Below are 18,107 nucleotides of genomic sequence, written 5' to 3' on the forward strand. Positions count from 1 at the left end.
CAAACACTCCCACTTTGTCCTCCTAAACATTTAGATCATGAGAAAGCATCCCCTGTAGCCAGGATGATTTTGGAAGCTTTTTTTCACCTTCATCAGAATGCATTAGATTAAGTGGTCCAAACTGTATCATTGAGACCACTGTATTTTAGGGTTATTGTCATTTTTAGAGACACATGCTATGTATGGCATTCCATAGGAGTCCCATCAGAAGTAGATATATGGAAAGGTAGTTATAGATGTTTAGCTTAAAAAGAGGAAAAAGGACAAAGAGACGATTCATGCAAAAGACTCTGGGTTGGTTTCACCCAGTGACAGGATGGCATGAAACCATGAGACAGAGAAATGCACTCAGCTGTCCTGAGGGTCGATGTCGGTTTCCGTGTGCCTCACCTAGTGTGAGGCTGCTGGCAGGGCAGAGTATGAGTGTGATGTTCAGTGATACTAATTCTTTGGCAAGGTAATTGCAAACACAAACACAAACCAGACTTCATTTGGTGCTCACCAAATGAACCATGACCTCTCTGTCACCAAGGGAGTAGTAGTCCATATCAGATGTATGGCATGGCAGTATAGTCTGGGAGCCACCAGTGGGTACCTTCAAAATACACTTTTAAGGGTAATTTAGACTATGTGTTGCACCCTGATCCTGGTTGCTATTAAATTACATTCCTAAAGTCAGCAGAAATGTGTATGTGTATGTATAAGACCTGTGCTCCTTTTCTACTATCACAGCCACTAAGAGCACGTGGTCACCATCACCCAGTGCTTCACTTTCAGTTTCTCAGCTTTCACTGAGTAGGTGGATCTAGAGCAGCAGCTCCTTAATCATGCACTCAGCCTTAGAGATGAAAATGGGAGGTGGAGGGGACACGTTGAGCATTTCAGATGCTCCTCTTAGAGCCGAAAGAAACGTAGCATTTGTAAATTTACAGAACCTCAGAAACACACTAAATATTTAACAAGTGTGGCACAGCTACTAATCAGAAAAGATGATTGGCCAAGGTGGTCATCTGCTGTAACTGAACGTTAGCTGGCTTACAACACACATCCCTCCTTAATGGCTCACCTGGTACGGCCTCACTCTGCCTCTAGCAGTTTTGAGAGCTTTGGTGTCCACTTCCCTCAACTGGTCTATTTCAACAATAGAACTAGTCCTAACCCCTTCTCCTTTTGCCTTTATTCAAATATTCTAGTTTCCAGCACAGGTGTACTAGTAAGTTCATAAGTTTCCAACTTGTTTATATTCTCTGGATACCCGAAGGATAACTTCACCTCCAAGGTTTTAAATCAGATGTACTCCTTCAAGGCTGTGTGCCAGCCATGTGCCTCTCCTGCTGCGTCTCCATGGTAACACCATGATGGAATCTACTGACTGTGTGTCTGCAGCCACAGGCACAGATTATTCCCCGGTGAATTGCTGGTGTTTGATCATGTGCTAATCTTTCCAGGTCTTCCCTCAAGTCTTTGAAAGTTGTCTGCTTTCTTTATGTTACTTGAACTGTTCCCCACCTCCCCACACCTCCTTTCTTTCATTATAGAATAAGCTGATTTGGGGTGATTTGAATGTTTCTGTTATTTGGATTTAAATGTGTTTATTTGTGTTGGACTTTTTTTCTGATCTCACTTGGTTATTAGCTTCAGAAGAGACCTTTTGTTCCTTCATGACACTGAATTCAATTTTCTGCATATAGTGGATCACTGATTTTTTTTTTTTTTTGGTCTTGATGCCCAATTTAGTAATAAGGCTATACTGCAACTGTTTTACAAAAATATTTTATCAAAAGTGCTTAAAAATCCTTCAGCAAATTTTTATCAGAATAAAGAGCAAAGAGAAGAAAACTCTTATCTAGAGTGAAATATTGAAACTTCCCATCTCAACATTTTACAACCAGTTCTGAGGTTTTTGTTGGTGTAGTTAATGCTGATTTTGTTGAAAAAATAGTACTTAAGTCTCTTTGTAAATTTTATACCCTTTGTGCCTTCTGTATTAAGTACTGTTATGTGCATGTTATACAGAATGCTGGAGTTTAAAAAGCTGGGGGGCAGCCCATTGTTTCTCAAAGCATGTTAGTGCAAAACATAATTGAAGCACTTAATAATTTTTCCAAGGAGGAATCTTTTGAGTCAACCCACATGTATCTGGATGAATATCTTGTACCTACCAATAAGTCATTCTGGATGGGGATATTAATTTTTTTAGGCAGACATTAACATTGCTTTTAAAAGGTGCCAAGACCTTATTCTGTTGTACACTGCCAAATAAAACCACTGGTAATAGAACAAGGATGAAGTAAACATTAAAAACTGCAGATTATCATACAACAGAATTTTAGCCAAGTTTACCCCAAAATCCCATGATCATACATTTTAGTAGACCCATAAACCAAAGGGGAATGGTTTGAGTCTTTCATGAAAGTTTATTTTGCCTGCCCTCCCTTTACTTTGTTAGTCATCTGGAGGCATAGAGAGTAAAAGCAAGAAGTAAATCCACACATAGATGATCAGTATCTGATTATCTAAGAATGTTTGTAGAATTATTTTTTGAAAAGCTACTTAACATGAAAAATACATCTTCATCTTCAAATGAGGACTATTTCACAATTTTTTTTGGCTTAAAATGTCAGCTGTCTGATATTAAAACATGGAAAGGCATTTTTACATGAGCACAACATCTCAGTAAATAGACCTACTGGCCTCACACTAAAAATTAAGGAAATGAATTAAAACAATGATGCTCCTTCTTATGTTTCATCCTCTGTGCTGTGGAAAGAAAGAAAATGAATGTATTTTCCTTTAAAAAAAAGAAGATAAAAAAATTTGAAATTCAATATCTAAGAGTTATGGGGAAAAAGTTAGTAGGGAGAAATTGAGGCCCAAAGATAGTATGATAAATTTATAGGGGGAAAACCTTATTTTTGTTTTTATCTTTCCACATATTTGTGCTTCATCATATGTTACAAATTCTTTGAACATAAACTGTAAGTAAATAAACTCTAAATATATATATATATATATATATGTAAAATATATTGGAATGTTGTTAATGAACAGATAATAACTAGGATAGTTACTTTAACTACATAACTGGGGTGTTACTTAACTTGCTTTTTATTAGTCTGCTCACCTAGTAAATAAGAATCGTACCAATTCCTATGTAGAGTTGGTATGAGAATTAAATGCTCTTCTACATCCATGCTCAGGAGACTGACCCATCGGCAAAATCCTGCCTACCATCTGTTACTATACAGCTCACAAGCTAAGAATGGTTTCTACATTTTTAAGTGGTTGAAAAAAAAGTTAAAATAAGAATAATATTTCGTGACACATGAAAATCTTGTGAAATGCAGATTTTGGTGTCCAAAGTTTTATTGGAGCCCAACTGCACTCATGCATTTATGTATTGTTTATGAATAGTTTCCTGCTACATCAACAGAGTTGAGCAGTTACAACTGAGACAGCATAACCTGCAAATCTAAAATACTTATCACCTGGCCCTTTACAGCAAAGCTTGCCAACCCCTTTTACATGCTAACATACTTCAGTGTCTGGTGTATATTTGCACTAAATAAATGTTAGTTATTATTATTAATATTATTAAACTTAATAGAAAATAAATAATAATATACAGCCAGAAAGACATGCCAGAATCTGAAGAGTTTCAGTATTTATTGTTCCTGAAAATAAAACTAAAAAACCTATTGAAATCATTTTTCTTTAAAAATGTAAAAACGCCTTAGGAATTTAGTACACTAACTTCACTTTATAAGAGACTTGTTTTCAGAATATTTTATATATTCTGTATGAGAAAACTTTAAAGCCAATAGTTAAATTTCTGTTCTCCTTCATTTTCCTATCATTTGATCAGTTTAACTGCTACTTCTGTCCTTCAGTTCCAATTTTATTCCAATTCCTTATCTTGATTCCATTTTTACTGTCTGATCCTTCTCAATAAAAATTCTAATCATAAACCTGTAGTCTCTGAAAGGTAGAAGACAAAAGACTTAGAATCCAGGAGTTATGGCAGGAGCTTTGATATATATATCTGTGATAACGAAAAGGTCAGGTCTGGTGGTACCCCGTCAAACAGGCTCCAAATGTAATCCGTACAAGTCCTTTGATCTTATCGCTTTGGACATGGGCAAACCACATTTTTATCTTAACACTGATGTCACACTATTGTGTTGGCCAAAGAATTAGGCTCTACGTGTTTCTGGGCCAGAATGACCCATCCATAAAAAAATTTTGAGGCAAGAAAGGAAATATTTTAGCAAATTGCTTTACTTTATTTCATTTCATCCCTATTTTTCCCAGACTTACATCTTCCTGGCATAACAACCATACTAGGAATTTTGCTCATATTCAGTCTGATGTCCTGATGTGTATGTGATTGGTTTTGTACAGATAGATCAACTCTTCCTTGGACCTTTTCAGGCTGGTCAGGGTTACCCACTGTTCAGGTGCATCCTTGAACCTCCTTACTTTTCAGTTCCTTACCTCTACATCCCCACAGCCTATTTATGTTTCTTTATCCAAAGTCTCCAGCAATTTGGCCAACTTACTATATATCAACTGTAGATTCAGAAAGTGGGCAAGTGAAACAACAGAAGCTGACATTGAGACATACTTTGCTCCATGCCAGTCGAGTTTACAAAATACGTTTTCAGGTTGAGCACTAAGCTAGCTCATACAAGAAACCGAGTTGCCTTTAAGAAAAAGACCTGTTGGGAAACCAAAATTTGACCTTTGTAATAAGGTAGAACTGTTATCTACGGTTAGCAATATCAAAACTATTTAATCTGATTTCAAACATGCTCCAGAAAACATCCTTGGAACACCCAACATTCAAAATGACAAAAAAGAAGAAAAGGTAAAATAATGGTAAATAACTTCAGTATATAAAGAGTTCATACAAACCCATAACTAAACAGGAAGAGCAAAAACCAAGAGCAGACAATTCACATAAAGAGAAAATACTACCAGTCAGCAAACCTATTGAAAAATGTTCAGCCTCACTGATAAAGAAATTTGAACTAAGACTGTGAGCTATCATATTTCTTCCACCCTATGTTTCATGCCACATGAAATTTGATAGGAAAAGATTTTGAAAGATGAGAACTTTCTTCAGAGGGAACAGTAAAATAAGCAAGTTCACACATTACTACAGGGTGCCTAAGCTTTTCACCCTCTCTCGAAAGCTGTTGGGTAGTCTGTTTACTAACAGTCTTAAATTTTATAATATGCTTTGATACGTTGTTCTAAAGAAAATTTTAACTATGAAACTCTTCATACAAAAAGTTGTAAATTATAGTGTTCTTTATGATACTGCAAAAAAACCATCTTACAGTAGGGGCTTAGTTAAGTTCACTATAACTTTACTAAGCAGTTAAAAAATGTATGAGTTTTAGAACAATACTTAGGATGTAATGTTAAAAGCAAAATATAGGATATAATGTTTTACATATAAGATGATCACAGTCCTTTAAAACTGCACTAATGTAGTAGCTATAGGCCCCATGTGACTAAATTTTAATTTTAGTTAAAATTAAAGAAAATTTTTAAATTATTTTCTCAGTTGCATTAGCCACCTTTCAAGTGCTCAGTAGCCACACATAGCTAGTGGCTTCTAAATTAGACAGTGTAGGTCTAAAAATGGTTTTCCATTATCTCAGAAAATTCTTTTAGATAGCACTAATATAAAATAATCCCCAAACTGTACATAGTTCAAAGTCTGGAAAAAAAGTGAACAAAACAATAGTTTTCTGTGGACACTTAAACCCTGGAAATTTTTTCCTTCTTCCTACTCTGTTGCTTTTTAATATTTGTATCATGACCATATATTAATTTTATAATGGGAAAAATCATTTAACTTTATTCTAAGTAATTTTTAAAACTAGAAAATGAATACAACTTGGGGAAAGCCAACTAAAATTTACTCTCTGTTGTTGAGTTCTTTTTGTGGCTGCTGTTAACATTCAGATTGGTTCAGATTTTCAGAAACTCAGGTCCCTAGGGAATGGAGCAGCATGGAATGGGAAGCCGGTCTTGGAGAAGTTTGCACACAACCATAATCCAAAATTACCATGCTACCATTTCCTCTGTTTACTGTTCTTCACCATTCTAAGCACATGGATTACAACTGGAGTCTTCTGGCCCTAACTTGTGCCCTGGAGCCAACATTAAATGCTAACTGTGCCTTCCTAGTGATGTTCAAAAAAGGCCACTCACTAGTGTCTATGGGAGTAATCTGTATTTCTCCTCTTTGTTGTCTATTTTAAGGTAATTTGTGTCAGGTTCTGGCTAGATCTACCAAAGGGATACTGAGCAGACCTCAGTGAATGAGCTCTTTCTCCCAGCACATGACCCCAGCTGCGGTGGGAATGCAGGCTTATTTAGCCAAGTTGTGCCTTTGGATTCTTGGTACAGTCCCAGCAGGTCCTTTGGGGTCCAGAGTTAAGAGTCCACTGCTCAAGTACCAGCCACATTCTGTAGCTCTGCCTGGTTGTGTCCTTGAGTCTTTTTGATGGCTGGCTCAGGGCATGACTGCCCAGTTGGTAGTTGCTGAATTTTACGTGAATGGGAATATAACCCAAGGCGTTTATGACAGGTTGGAATGCTGAATGAGTTATTGCTCTGAATTCTGAAGGTAAATCTATGTCTTAATTAGGCAAAAGTGTTTAAGTCTTTTCCAGTTAGCCCCTGTAGAGCAAAGAAAGTACAGCATCAATCAGACAAGTTTGCAGTGTGGGAGGAGCTGGTCCTCATGAGACTCAGGCTGGAAGAAATGCCCCATGGGCCGGCTACCTAGGGGAAATTATCTGGTGCCTAGATATTTAGTAGAGAAGAGTTAACAGTGACTGAGACAGCATATAGGATTTAAGTTTCTGGTGTGAAATAACAATTTTTTAAAAGGTGGGGCAGGGTGGGGGAGGACAGTTGCTTCTGGCCATGAGACATCATTTTAGAGAGCAAGGAGTTGGTGATCTCTCTTGAACTACCAGTGGGACTGCCCCCAAGATGATGCCCCAGACACTTGGGTGTGAGTGAGGTGCAGGGAGGGTCACAGGTCAATGGCATGAATACACAAGGTATTAAACGTTTGAGTCCTGACTGGGTAAGTGAGGAGTGTTTTGAGAAAAGAGAAAGGATTGATGTATGTAAGTTAAGGGTAGACCTTGGATCCGTGGCATGTAGGCATAAAGAGAGTAGGATATGGAAAACCTGGTAATTGTAAGAAAGATCAGTGTGCTGTAATAGTCTTTGAAAGGAGGCCCCTATTTGATCCCTTGACTGTACTAAAATGCTAGAAAATATGAGAACAGTCCTCTCCCTAAATTATAGGATGGTGGGCTTCCACATAAGAGAGGGTTACACATTTGTTGTGTTTTCTCAGCTGTGTTGAGGCTCTCTGCTCGCCTTACTCTGAGGGCATGAGCCCACCTCCCCCTGACCCTTCTTCCCTCCAGCCTCTCCTCCTATCCTCTTTCCCTCTGCTTCCTCCTCCTGCACACTCTGGTTTGCATCACTTCACTTCACCAGGGCCTGCTCTGTGGCCTCATCTCATTGTCTAGGACCCTGGAGGTAATAGGCAAATTGGCTCTATTTCTTTGCTTCTCTAAACATCCTATGCAGGTAGAATGCATTGATTCATAGGCAGAAATTACAATATTAAAACCTGCAGGATCTGTCTTCAAGCCTAGAGAGCATGCCAAATTGGATCTCAAATAATTGCTTGTAAAGGTTTGCAAAGACTAAGAAAATTATGGAGGAAATGATGTCTGTCCAGCTGAGTTAAGTATCCTTATTATTTCTATTCCTGCTGCCTGCTTTGGATAGCGGAAGTGGGATGGCTAGGAAGCTGTCTTTAATTATTTGTCATTTCAACTCTTCCACATATATATATATTTTTAAATATAGTATCTGTTGTTTTCTTGGTTTGCCCTGGGGTGTTGAACATTCTTAGAGATTTTTAAGATACTCCCTCTGGTGTGGAAAATCTTAGGAAGGAATATTCTCTAAGTGAGCAGTTGGCAGAAACCTGGGTGATTTTCCAGTTTCTTAGAAATCAAAAGTATCTAGACTTGAAATGATGGATAGATTAACTTTGTACAGTTTCAGGGAACAGATTTCGCTGGATGTACAATTTGGCCAAAGTTTGAGGTAAGCAAATTGCATTTCCAGGAGGTTCTTTTCATCTCTTAGTGGCTACCACTCAAAGCTGATGTGTGCTGGGGTCCTAGTGAGGTGCTTTGCATGCATTGTCTCATTCTGTCTTCCCAAGCCTTGGGACATACAAAGAAACCGAGGTTCAATCACTTGCTTGAAGGTCACACAAGTATCTGAAGCAGAGCCATGTTTCAAACCAAGTTCTCCACTCACGCCCTGGCTCTTCCCTTCTCCCCACTCCCCACAGCAACAGGAGCTTAGCACAGAATGTGTTCTGAATTCTCACAGCATTGACATCAGATAGGACACAAAGCAATGTATGGAGATACAAAGCCAAACACACCAAGATTTTTCCTAAGTAATCAAAGGAGGAAAGAAATCTGCAGAAGGCCAGGCTTGCAAATGTTTTTCATAAGGCATTAAGGTTATGGCCTTTTGTGTTGTATTTATTTACCTCACCAACATATGTAAATGAAATACCTGAGAGAGTATCTTCATAAGGCCTTGTTAAAGATGTGAATTTTTCAAAATACGTGTTGTTCAATAAGCTACAAATGATAATGATTTTGATTCAAATCTTAACAGTATCATGGGTCATTACATGAACAGTCAACTAGTCTTGCTCTTTTAAAACAATGACCTTTAATAATTTATAAGGCATTCTTTAATGAGTTATGTCTGAGAGGAAATAGTGAAGTTTGTCAAAGCAATTTTAAGTGAAGAGTGGTATTTAAAATGTAGTGTTATATGAATTCCTAAAGCATGAAACCCTATATTCTGATAATCTCCTTTTCTAATCAATTTCAGAATCAGAAATGGTGCCAATAGAAATGGTACCCAGGGAGGGCACCTTGGCTCAGCATGTGTAGTACATAGAAGGAAGCCCTGTGAGCTGCTAGGCATTAACATTGAGTGTGAGCGGGTGGCCAGCAGATGTCTTAATCTGTAACTCCAAAGATCTGGAGTTGTATTATACAGCATGGCAAAATGTGTGTTTTTCCCTTCTGCTGAACCGTCTGTTACTTTACAGATGCTCATGTATCCACTCTATGTCCGTGTATCTGGACCTCACTCATTACAAGTCGAGTGTCTGGCTTTGGTCTCTTTTAGCAGAAAGGTCAGGGCACACAGTATCACAGAATTGTGAACACGGAGTAGAACCAAAGCCACCTGACCAGCTTCCGGCACCAATTAGTGAGTCTGTACATTGCTCAGACCCTCTGCCTCTCTGATATCAAAGGGTGTCTCTGAGCCCTGGAAAGCTTCATCCAAGTTGAAGACACAGCCTAATTGGGGGAGAGCTGAGAACAACTAATAGAAAACTGTCAGGCCTCAGTGGTGATTCAGCAGTCCATACACTTATTTGTTAAGCATCTCCTTTTGTATGCAAAGGCTACATTCTAGATCTTATGGGAAATATAGATCAATGTGGTTTATCAGGATATTGGTAAGAGAAAAAAAGAACAACAGAGGTAGGTTGGGTGACTTATGGACTGTAAGAATTAAGGATCTCAGTCTAAGTTGTATTAAAATGAGTGTATTTTATGAGAAGAATATATATTTATTGGCAAAACAATGAGGAGTTGCAGAAGTCATGGAAATGGATGTTCAGATCTCTAGTGTGATGCTGACTTTTGCCAGAGGGCAGTACCAGCTTGGCAGGGACTGATAAGGAGCAGGCCGAGGTCTCCGTGGTGGCAGGGCCCAGAAGTGTACAGATAGAAAATAGTGTCCCTTCAGGCCCATCACTAGGTTTCTAGGCAGAGATTTGGGTCAGGTCATAGCCTGAAGAAAGCTGGCTTCCATTTGGGATGTGGTCCATGTCCACCCATCTGGCTTTTTCCTCTGGGAAGGAGGTTTACACATGAGCCAGAAAGAAAGCAGTCTCCTCTAACCTCCAGGCAAACAACTGCATGTCAGAAACCTCACTTCAGTTGTCTGCCAGGTTTCTTGTTGGACTCTCCTACCTGCCAGCATTGGAACGGGCAGGCCCTGCCCAGCAGGCAGGTGATTTTAGGAGCGGCAGAGGCTGGAGCACACGGGTACTTCATGGATCTTAGCACGTTGTGCCACCGCAGCCCTTTTATACAGCATTTACAGGTTTCTTCAAAGGGTTGTGGGTTAAATGCTCTTCACTTTGCTATTACTCTCCCTTCTTCCTTGCAATTTCCTCTTCATCTATTTTCACTGTCCCAGTCCCCAGTCAACCCTTTCATTCACGTGTGACCCCAGCCTCTCCTGCTTACCCATCATGTGGTCCTATAATTCCAACCTCCACTCTCCTGTCTTTAGTCATCCAAGACCCAGACCCTGCCTCCAACACACCTTCATTACCCACTTCTGACAGACCCTCAATGTGTGTCTGCTGAATGATGGGCCAACGAGGAGTAGGACAATGGTGGGTGGTAGGGGCCAGTCAAAGAAGTCCGGTTGACCTGGACCTTGAAGGATTAGGAGTGAGGACAGAATCACAGGTCACAGGTCAGGAACATGCAGTCATGTGTGTGGAGTAGTGACATTGAGTCTGCTTATGTACAGAAGAGAGCATGTGGGTAGGAGTTCAGATTGATGGTGTGCACTGGGGTCCAGCCGTGCTAAGCCAGGTGTGCCAGGTTCAAGAACTTGAGGCTTTACCCTGTAGGCAGTGTTAGACAATCGTGTGTGAGCAGGGGATCACAGAAAACAGCAATGTGTTTTCTGGAGATGAGAGATCTTGAGAGTCAGTTTGAGATGTTAGAGGTGGGTGAGGTGTTCACTGATGGCTTGAAGAGGGTTTTTCCTGCTGACCTCGCAAGGGAGGACACTCAGTGGTCACACCATTCTGCTCATGATCACAGAGCGGGATGCAGGTAACCTGTCCTCCCAGGGCCAGGCATCAGGGTGAATGACTCCTGGTTTATCGCTGCACCCATGGGAGCGAGAACCTCCCTGACCAGCCTGGTCTCGGCAGGCGTGGGCTGCTCTGACACCATACCACAGACTGGGTGGCTTACCAACAGCAGACATTTATTCCTCACAGTTCTGGAGCTGGGAAGGCCATAATCGGGTTGGGCAGGCTGGACGTGCCTCCTGGGTCACAGATGGCTCTCTCCTCGCTGTGCCCTCACACAGCCCAAGGGCTGGGGCCCTCTCCCAGGACTCCTCCACAAGGCCACTGCCGCCCATCATCTCCTCACAGCCCCACGTCCTCAAACATCACATTGTGGGTTAGGATTTCAATGTATACATTTTGGGGAGACAAAACTTTCAGTCCATACAACGTGTGGTCTGGGCAAGACTGACATTTCTGTGTCCACGTTTATTTGAGGCAGGGTGACTGCATGGAGACCAGATAGGCCACTGTGCTCCCGCGCTCAGGGCCTGTCCTCAGGCTCCGGGGCTGCTCTGCTCTTCCCACCTCTGGAGAGAAGGGGGCAGAGACCAGGTGGGACCTGCTTCTGACAGCCTGTCTGTCTGCTTCGTCTATTCCAGCCTTCTCACCTATGTCAGGCCCCCTTCATTAGGAAAGATGCTTTCTTTCAGTTCAGGAGAAGTGGGAGGTGGGGTTGGCCAGAGAGGGCCTCAGGAATAGGCCAGGCCAGCCTGGTTAACAAGGAGCCCTGTGTTGGGGATGGTAAAACCTTTACTAGGATTTTACCCAAGTGGTTGAAACCCCAAGAGAAGGAGGGTGTGATTAGCACCGCCCTCATTGCCTTTAAACCTCTCTGTAGAGGTAAACAGTACCTCACTGTTTTTCATCAGCTGCCATACACGTGTCTCATCCATTGCTACTTTGTTTTCCTCCTTGAGATCTCATGCCCCGGCCTAGTACTAAAAAGCAAGTGCCACAATGTCTCCTGGGGCTGTAGATTGCAGTTGTTACTGACCAAAGTGGATTATGCCCCATGCTCCGCAGGTTCTACCACGTGTCAGGCATGGTGAAAACCTCATTGAGTCCACTTAGGGTCTAGTCTAGTGCTGTAATGTGGGGAGCATAAAGGTTTGTAAGTATTCCCCCATGGGAAGGGGGAGGCATAAGGAATTATCACTGTAGAGTGAAAAACAACTCATATTGCATAGAGGAAGAATCTTACCTCCTCCTAAATGGGAAAAACACAAAGAACGAAGTCAGCACAGTGAGGTTTTCATTGCAGGGCTCACACACTTGGCTGAATGTGTGACTTTCCTTTCTTATCACAAAATGAACAGTGCCTTCCCCTTGTCAGCCTGCTTTAGCCAGCTTTCTGACCTTCCAAGTCCAAGTGTGTTTTGTGAATCAGTAGAGTCAGCCTCACCTGGGGGCTTGTTAGAAATGCAAAATCTTGGCCCACCCACCCCCACTGCATCAGAGTCCATGTTTTAACAAGGGCCCTGCGTGATAACACACAGCAATTCAGAGAAGCCGTTTGCAGTGCCGAGTTGAGCCTGCCTGGGCCTCATATGGATGGCTTGTTAAAACACAGATTCCCAGGGCCCAGCTCTGAGATGGAGTTTGGTGGACCCTGTTGAAGGCGCGGCAGTGCTGACAGTGCAGTCAGCTGCCTGCTTTGTGGCTCTCGAGCTTTCCCCTGAAATGGAAGCTCCAGCCCAGTCCACACGCACATGACGGTAAACAGGGAGTGGCCAAGAGCATCCCAGCCGCATACATGGGCAAAGCTCAGATAGTCCGCCAGCCTGCTCAGGGTGGCCCTGATTGTAGGTCCCCTGGGCACAGAAGGACAGCCACTGAGGCAGGTCCTCTCCAGAACATAGCGCTAGGCTCAGACCAGCTCTGCCCACTGTCCTGGAGGCTGGTACAAGGCCCCTGACAGCAGACTTCACCTGGAGCGTGGGGGTCTAGTCCAGTCTTGAAACTCTTAATCAGAGACCTTTAGGGACCTCATTCTGTGCAAACTCAAACGCAGGACCATTGTCCCTTTTCCTCTCTCCAGACAGGGTCTCACCACTTACCCTTAAAGTACTCCTACCAGAAAAGGCCCAAATAGGTATCTGTCCATTGGGAGCCTGTCACATCCCTTCTGAAAAATGCTAAATGTGATGTGAGTCTTTCTAATGGAGATTCAGTGGTTGATGCCTAGGCGTATGTCCTCTCCTTTAGACAAGACTTCTTTGAAGACCGAGCATGCCTTTCTAGAATTTCTCTAGCTGTAAGGGAAAAAAACTTCCATCAGGAATGTCGTTAATTAACCTTCTTTAGGTTCTTTTCAGTTCTTTCAGTTCTTACTAGGTTTGCTTTTCTTCAGTCCTGAGACTTTCAACCTATAACATCTAGGACTACATGTCATCATTTCTCAGCGAATGTTGTTGCAGGCTTAAATTTTTACACTGGCACTGATAATAGAAGGCACGCAGATACTATACTATTTTTAAAGGGAGTGCACATCATTTACATAAAAGAGAAATGTATATGGTGAAATGTAGTCTCTTGAGCCATGAAGTAGCCTTTCACTGTATCAGTCCCACATTCTATTAGGAACGCCCCCTTTTCTCTAATTATCTAAGCAGTTGTCGGCATAGAGTTTAAAGATTGATCAGCTTTACTAGATCTGATAAAGATCGCTTTTTGAGAAGTGCTCTTTTCAACTTGATTTGAATTGGCACGCTTCACAGAAGAAAAGAGCAAGACATATTCAGGATCTAGAGAGCTGTGGCTTGCTGAGCAGAGTTTCCTGGCAGTTCCCTGGAACGGTAGGCAAAAGGTTGTGCAGATGAGTGTGCTTGGCTTTTGAGACCCTGCCCTGGGAAACTCTGGGGACATCCTACCTCAGGAGGGCAGAAGCTGAGCAGAACGTATTAACACCCTGAACCCCTAGCCTTTATGGTCATTCCCCAGACACCATTCATTCATTCAGTCCCTTCCTTTTAGAAGTTTGGGAGGTGGTTGGATCCACATTATATCAATTGGAAGGATTTTACATAAGAAACAGAAGAACAGTGCAAACTAGCTTAAAATCTAAAGAGTACTTACTGTTTGGTGTTATTTAAATATCCAGAGGCTATAGCCATGTTCAGGCATGGTTTGATAAAGCAGTTAAAACCAGCTAAGCAAGACCTGGTTGCTTTTTCTCTCTGTTTCAACATGGTCGTTAGACTTCCCTGAGGCTACATGATTCCTCATCCACATTCTTCATGAAAGCACCATTCTCTGTTTCAGAATTCCCAGCAAAAGTCCTGGGGTTAATCTGACCACTTGAGCTGCTTGGCTAAACTGGTGACCACAAACCAAGGATGACATGTTCCAAGTGGCCTAGGCCCAGATTGGGAGCCCAGCACTGAACCCACTCAGGTGCCAGGGGAATGGGATGCCCCAGCTTAAACTATTGAGCCACCAGTAAGCAGTGGAGGTGGGCGCAATCCCAGCAGGCTTTTCCATTGCTCCAAAGTAGGTCCTACCGCATAGAACTAAGGGATTAGAAAGTGTCATCTGCGTATCCAGGAAGAAGCATGCCTGTGCACCGTGGCTTCTATATCCTCAAGGAAGGGAGGGTTCCCCAAATCTGCTGCAATTGTTTGTGACCCCAGGGTGGCAGGAATTTAGAAGTGATTGTGGGAAGAAGAGCTGGTCACCTCTTTGTGCACCTGAGAGTTGGCATAATGGATACAGCCTATGTGTCATGAACCATTTGCATGTAAGTCCTCATACCTGCTACAGCCCAACCCAAGGCTACAAAATTTGAATGCATATAGAAGATGGGTTGGACTTATAAACGTTTCATAGATAGAGTAATCATGTAATTTGTGCTTTGTATTTTATCTTTTTCAGAACCGAATGGAGGAAAGCAAAGCACTCTTTAGAACAATTATCACATATCCCTGGTTCCAGAACTCCTCGGTTATTCTCTTCTTAAACAAGAAAGATCTTCTAGAGGAGAAAATTATGTATTCGCACCTAGTTGACTACTTCCCAGAATATGATGGTAAGTCAGCCCTGTTCAGCCAGCCCCAGGTGGGGTGTGGTTTGTCTCCCCAGACCAACGCCGGGGCTAACATACTGCAGAGCTCCGTGACTGCCTTTGCCCTCAGAAGCCTGCATGTTGTGATTGAAATACAAATTATTATTTGCCCAGTCTTTTAATTCCCTGCAATGTTTTGTTCCCTAACAATGCTGAAAGCAGTTAAAAGTGATGGCAAAAGAAAACTTACATGATTTGAAATGAGTGTATCAAAGGCGGGAACAATCCCGTAGACCATGGACCAGTTGCCTACCAACCATTATATTTCCTTCGTTATCTACCTTTCCCTTGGTGATAGTCTGCCTCTGCCTCTCTGGAGAAAGAACACCATTCTGTGGTCAAGCGGTCCATACTCTGATGTTGGTCTACCCAGGTTCAAACCCCAGTACTGACACCTCCTATTTGTGGAACCATGACCGAGTCACTTAGTGTCTCTGGGCTTTAGAACCAAACTCATGAGACTGTTTTGGGAAGTGTTGTAGGTAATACGCGTGTGACATTTTAGTATTGGGCCTGACACGGAGTGAATATTCTGGAAATGCTTGCTGCTGGGCTCTTCTTGGCCCAGTGCCGTCCTGTCGGCCTTAGGAAAAGCACCCATCCTTTAAGCTCTCCCTGTAGCACTTAGAATTTGTAGCATCCACTTTGGTACTCAGTGGCCAAGTTTGCATTTACTTCATTCTTGTAAACAGACCTTGCCTCCCCAACTAGACTATGAGATCCTGAATGACTAGACATGACACCCAACCCATTCTGAGAAATACTTGTTGACTGATTGGTAACAAAATGCACCCACACCCAACCACTCTTAACACAAGGGAAGGAGTCACCGCCACCACCCCAGAAGACTGTGGCAGGACACACACACATACTTGAGTCTAGATTAAGAGTGGCAAACCGTGGTCTGCTGCCTGTTTTGATAAGGAAAGTTTTATTGCAGCAGCCACACCCATTCATTTACACACTGCTTTTGTGCGACAACAGCAGAATTGAGTAGTTGTGACAGAGATCAATTGGCCCACAAAGCCTGAAATATTTACTCCCTGGCTCTTTACAGAGAAAGTTTGCCAAAACCAGATCTAGATGAATAGTAGTGGAGAGGCCAAGCTTTGAATGTGGCGTAGTTACCACTCTGCCAATTACTGGCCATGTTGCCTTGGACACATTTATTCATCTGCTCAGTTTCCTCGTGAATAAAAAGGAACTGAATGGAATCATGTATGTCGGTCACTTAGCAGAGAGAAGAGGACAAACCCAAAAAAGTACTGTTCTAGAGGTGCCTGTATCAACAGCTGCATACAATGGAGTACTTTTTAAATTACTGGGATGGGTATCAGTTCAACAATGTTTTTATACTTCTAAAAGTTCCCTCAGAAAGGTAGTTACTTCAAAAAAATCAGTATGTAGTTGGGCTTCAAAGTTTTCTATGAAGACACAAGTACATCAAGGACAGTTTTGTCCCACCCCCCATGCATTTGGTACAGTGCTGGCTCAAGATAGGGAAATGGTACATGTTTAATCAAATTCCCTTCTCAAATATATGTGAGATTCTAAGGCTGGTGAAGTGAACCAGAAACATCTGGGGACATTACCAACTATTGGAGAAACTACTGATTTTCTTAGCATGTGTTCCCACTGTGTCTCCAAGTATTTCTTCCTTAGTGCTTTGCTGTCCCTTAACAAATACTTCCCTAGCCCACAGTGTTGTCACTTTTACTCCTTTTATTGGCAGCTAGCCTGCCACCAAGTCACAGATGCCAGACACTCCATCCCTTGGTATTCCTGAGGAAACTTTAGAAGGAGGTACCTTTCTGTGTGGCTAACTTGTTCTTGCACAGCAAAAGGCTAGTTCTTTAGACACATGGGCTACCTGATAAGATGGGCACGAAGTGTCTGGTGTACACCTAAACACATTTGGTTGCCTCAGATGTCCAGAAAGAGACTTAATTTTTCTCAGAATTTGGTGAGAATCTGTGGTTGGGAAATGACCCCCACACACAGCACCAGCAGAAGGCCAGCACATTGTCATGACGTGCTTGTGTATGGTCGACAGAAGATACAGCACAGCCTGCCCAACAGAGCAAACCCACAGGCTAAAGCCACTCGGCCCTGCACGCACACACACGCATACTGCAGGCAGGTTGATTTTTCTATGATAAAAGACTTTTTTTCTGCAGTGGTATTTGGGATGCTGTGTTCTTCCCTCTTCATAACATCTTCCTAATCTCTTTACATTTCTCTTTTTGTCCAGGATTTTTCCCAGGTTCCCCATCCCTGTGAGCACTTTTCCTTCCAACATGTGCTCACTGTGAATGTCTTAAAATCTGAACTCTCTTTACTGTTAATCTCCCTCAGTATACACATAACACATAGGCACGTAGGAAATTTGGCCACCGAAGGAAAGAGAAAAGACCCTGATTGTTATTCACAAAGTGATTGCTACTGTCATTTCATGAGACTCAGATTCTAAGATGAGCTAAGACTGAAAAAATTCTAGGCCTCCTCTGCAATGATGTTTTTATAATACACATGTTTATAGTATTATAAATTTCACACTTCCACATTTCTGCACTTATGAGGTCTTAATCATAATGAATGCCATTTCTGTATTTCTCTTCAGGAAGGAAAATTACCATTTCCACATGGCCTTGAATTGCAAAACTGTTCATAGAGGCTGTGGAATGCTGTTCCTGCTATGATGGCTATAATGAGTTCTTTGTAGTTTAGTCAAAGAACATAATTTATACTTAAAAACATAACATACTGTAAGTGTTCTTCAATGAAGTTGAGTCTATTTCTGATATCCTTTCCGGTAAAAAGGAAAAAAACCAGAAAGGTAGACTTTTCTTTCCCATGTGGGGTAAGTACAAAGTCATATGGAAGTTGATTCACAAGCCAGAAAGATAGGGTTCCTTTATGAAAATCAGAGGCTTTTCCAGCTTTAACAGTTTGTTAATCCTAGTTTTAAATATTTACTATTACTGCTATGGAATTAGTAACTTTAAAATAGTA

At 41.9% G+C, this 18,107-nt stretch overlaps 1 protein-coding gene across 1 annotated transcript in view; it reads left to right on the forward strand.

The window, feature by feature from the left end:
* Positions 1-18,107, forward strand: part of GNAQ (G protein subunit alpha q) — a 288,633-nt gene that overhangs the window by 262,964 nt on the left and 7,562 nt on the right. The window contains exon 6 of the mRNA XM_036893477.2: positions 14,906-15,059. Coding sequence (XP_036749372.1) covers positions 14,906-15,059 — 154 coding nt within the window. The remainder of the gene's footprint in view (positions 1-14,905; positions 15,060-18,107) is intronic.

The sequence above is a fragment of the Manis pentadactyla genome, chromosome 3, assembly GCF_030020395.1.
Source record: "Manis pentadactyla isolate mManPen7 chromosome 3, mManPen7.hap1, whole genome shotgun sequence".
In the NCBI taxonomy this organism is placed as follows: domain Eukaryota; kingdom Metazoa; phylum Chordata; class Mammalia; order Pholidota; family Manidae; genus Manis; species Manis pentadactyla.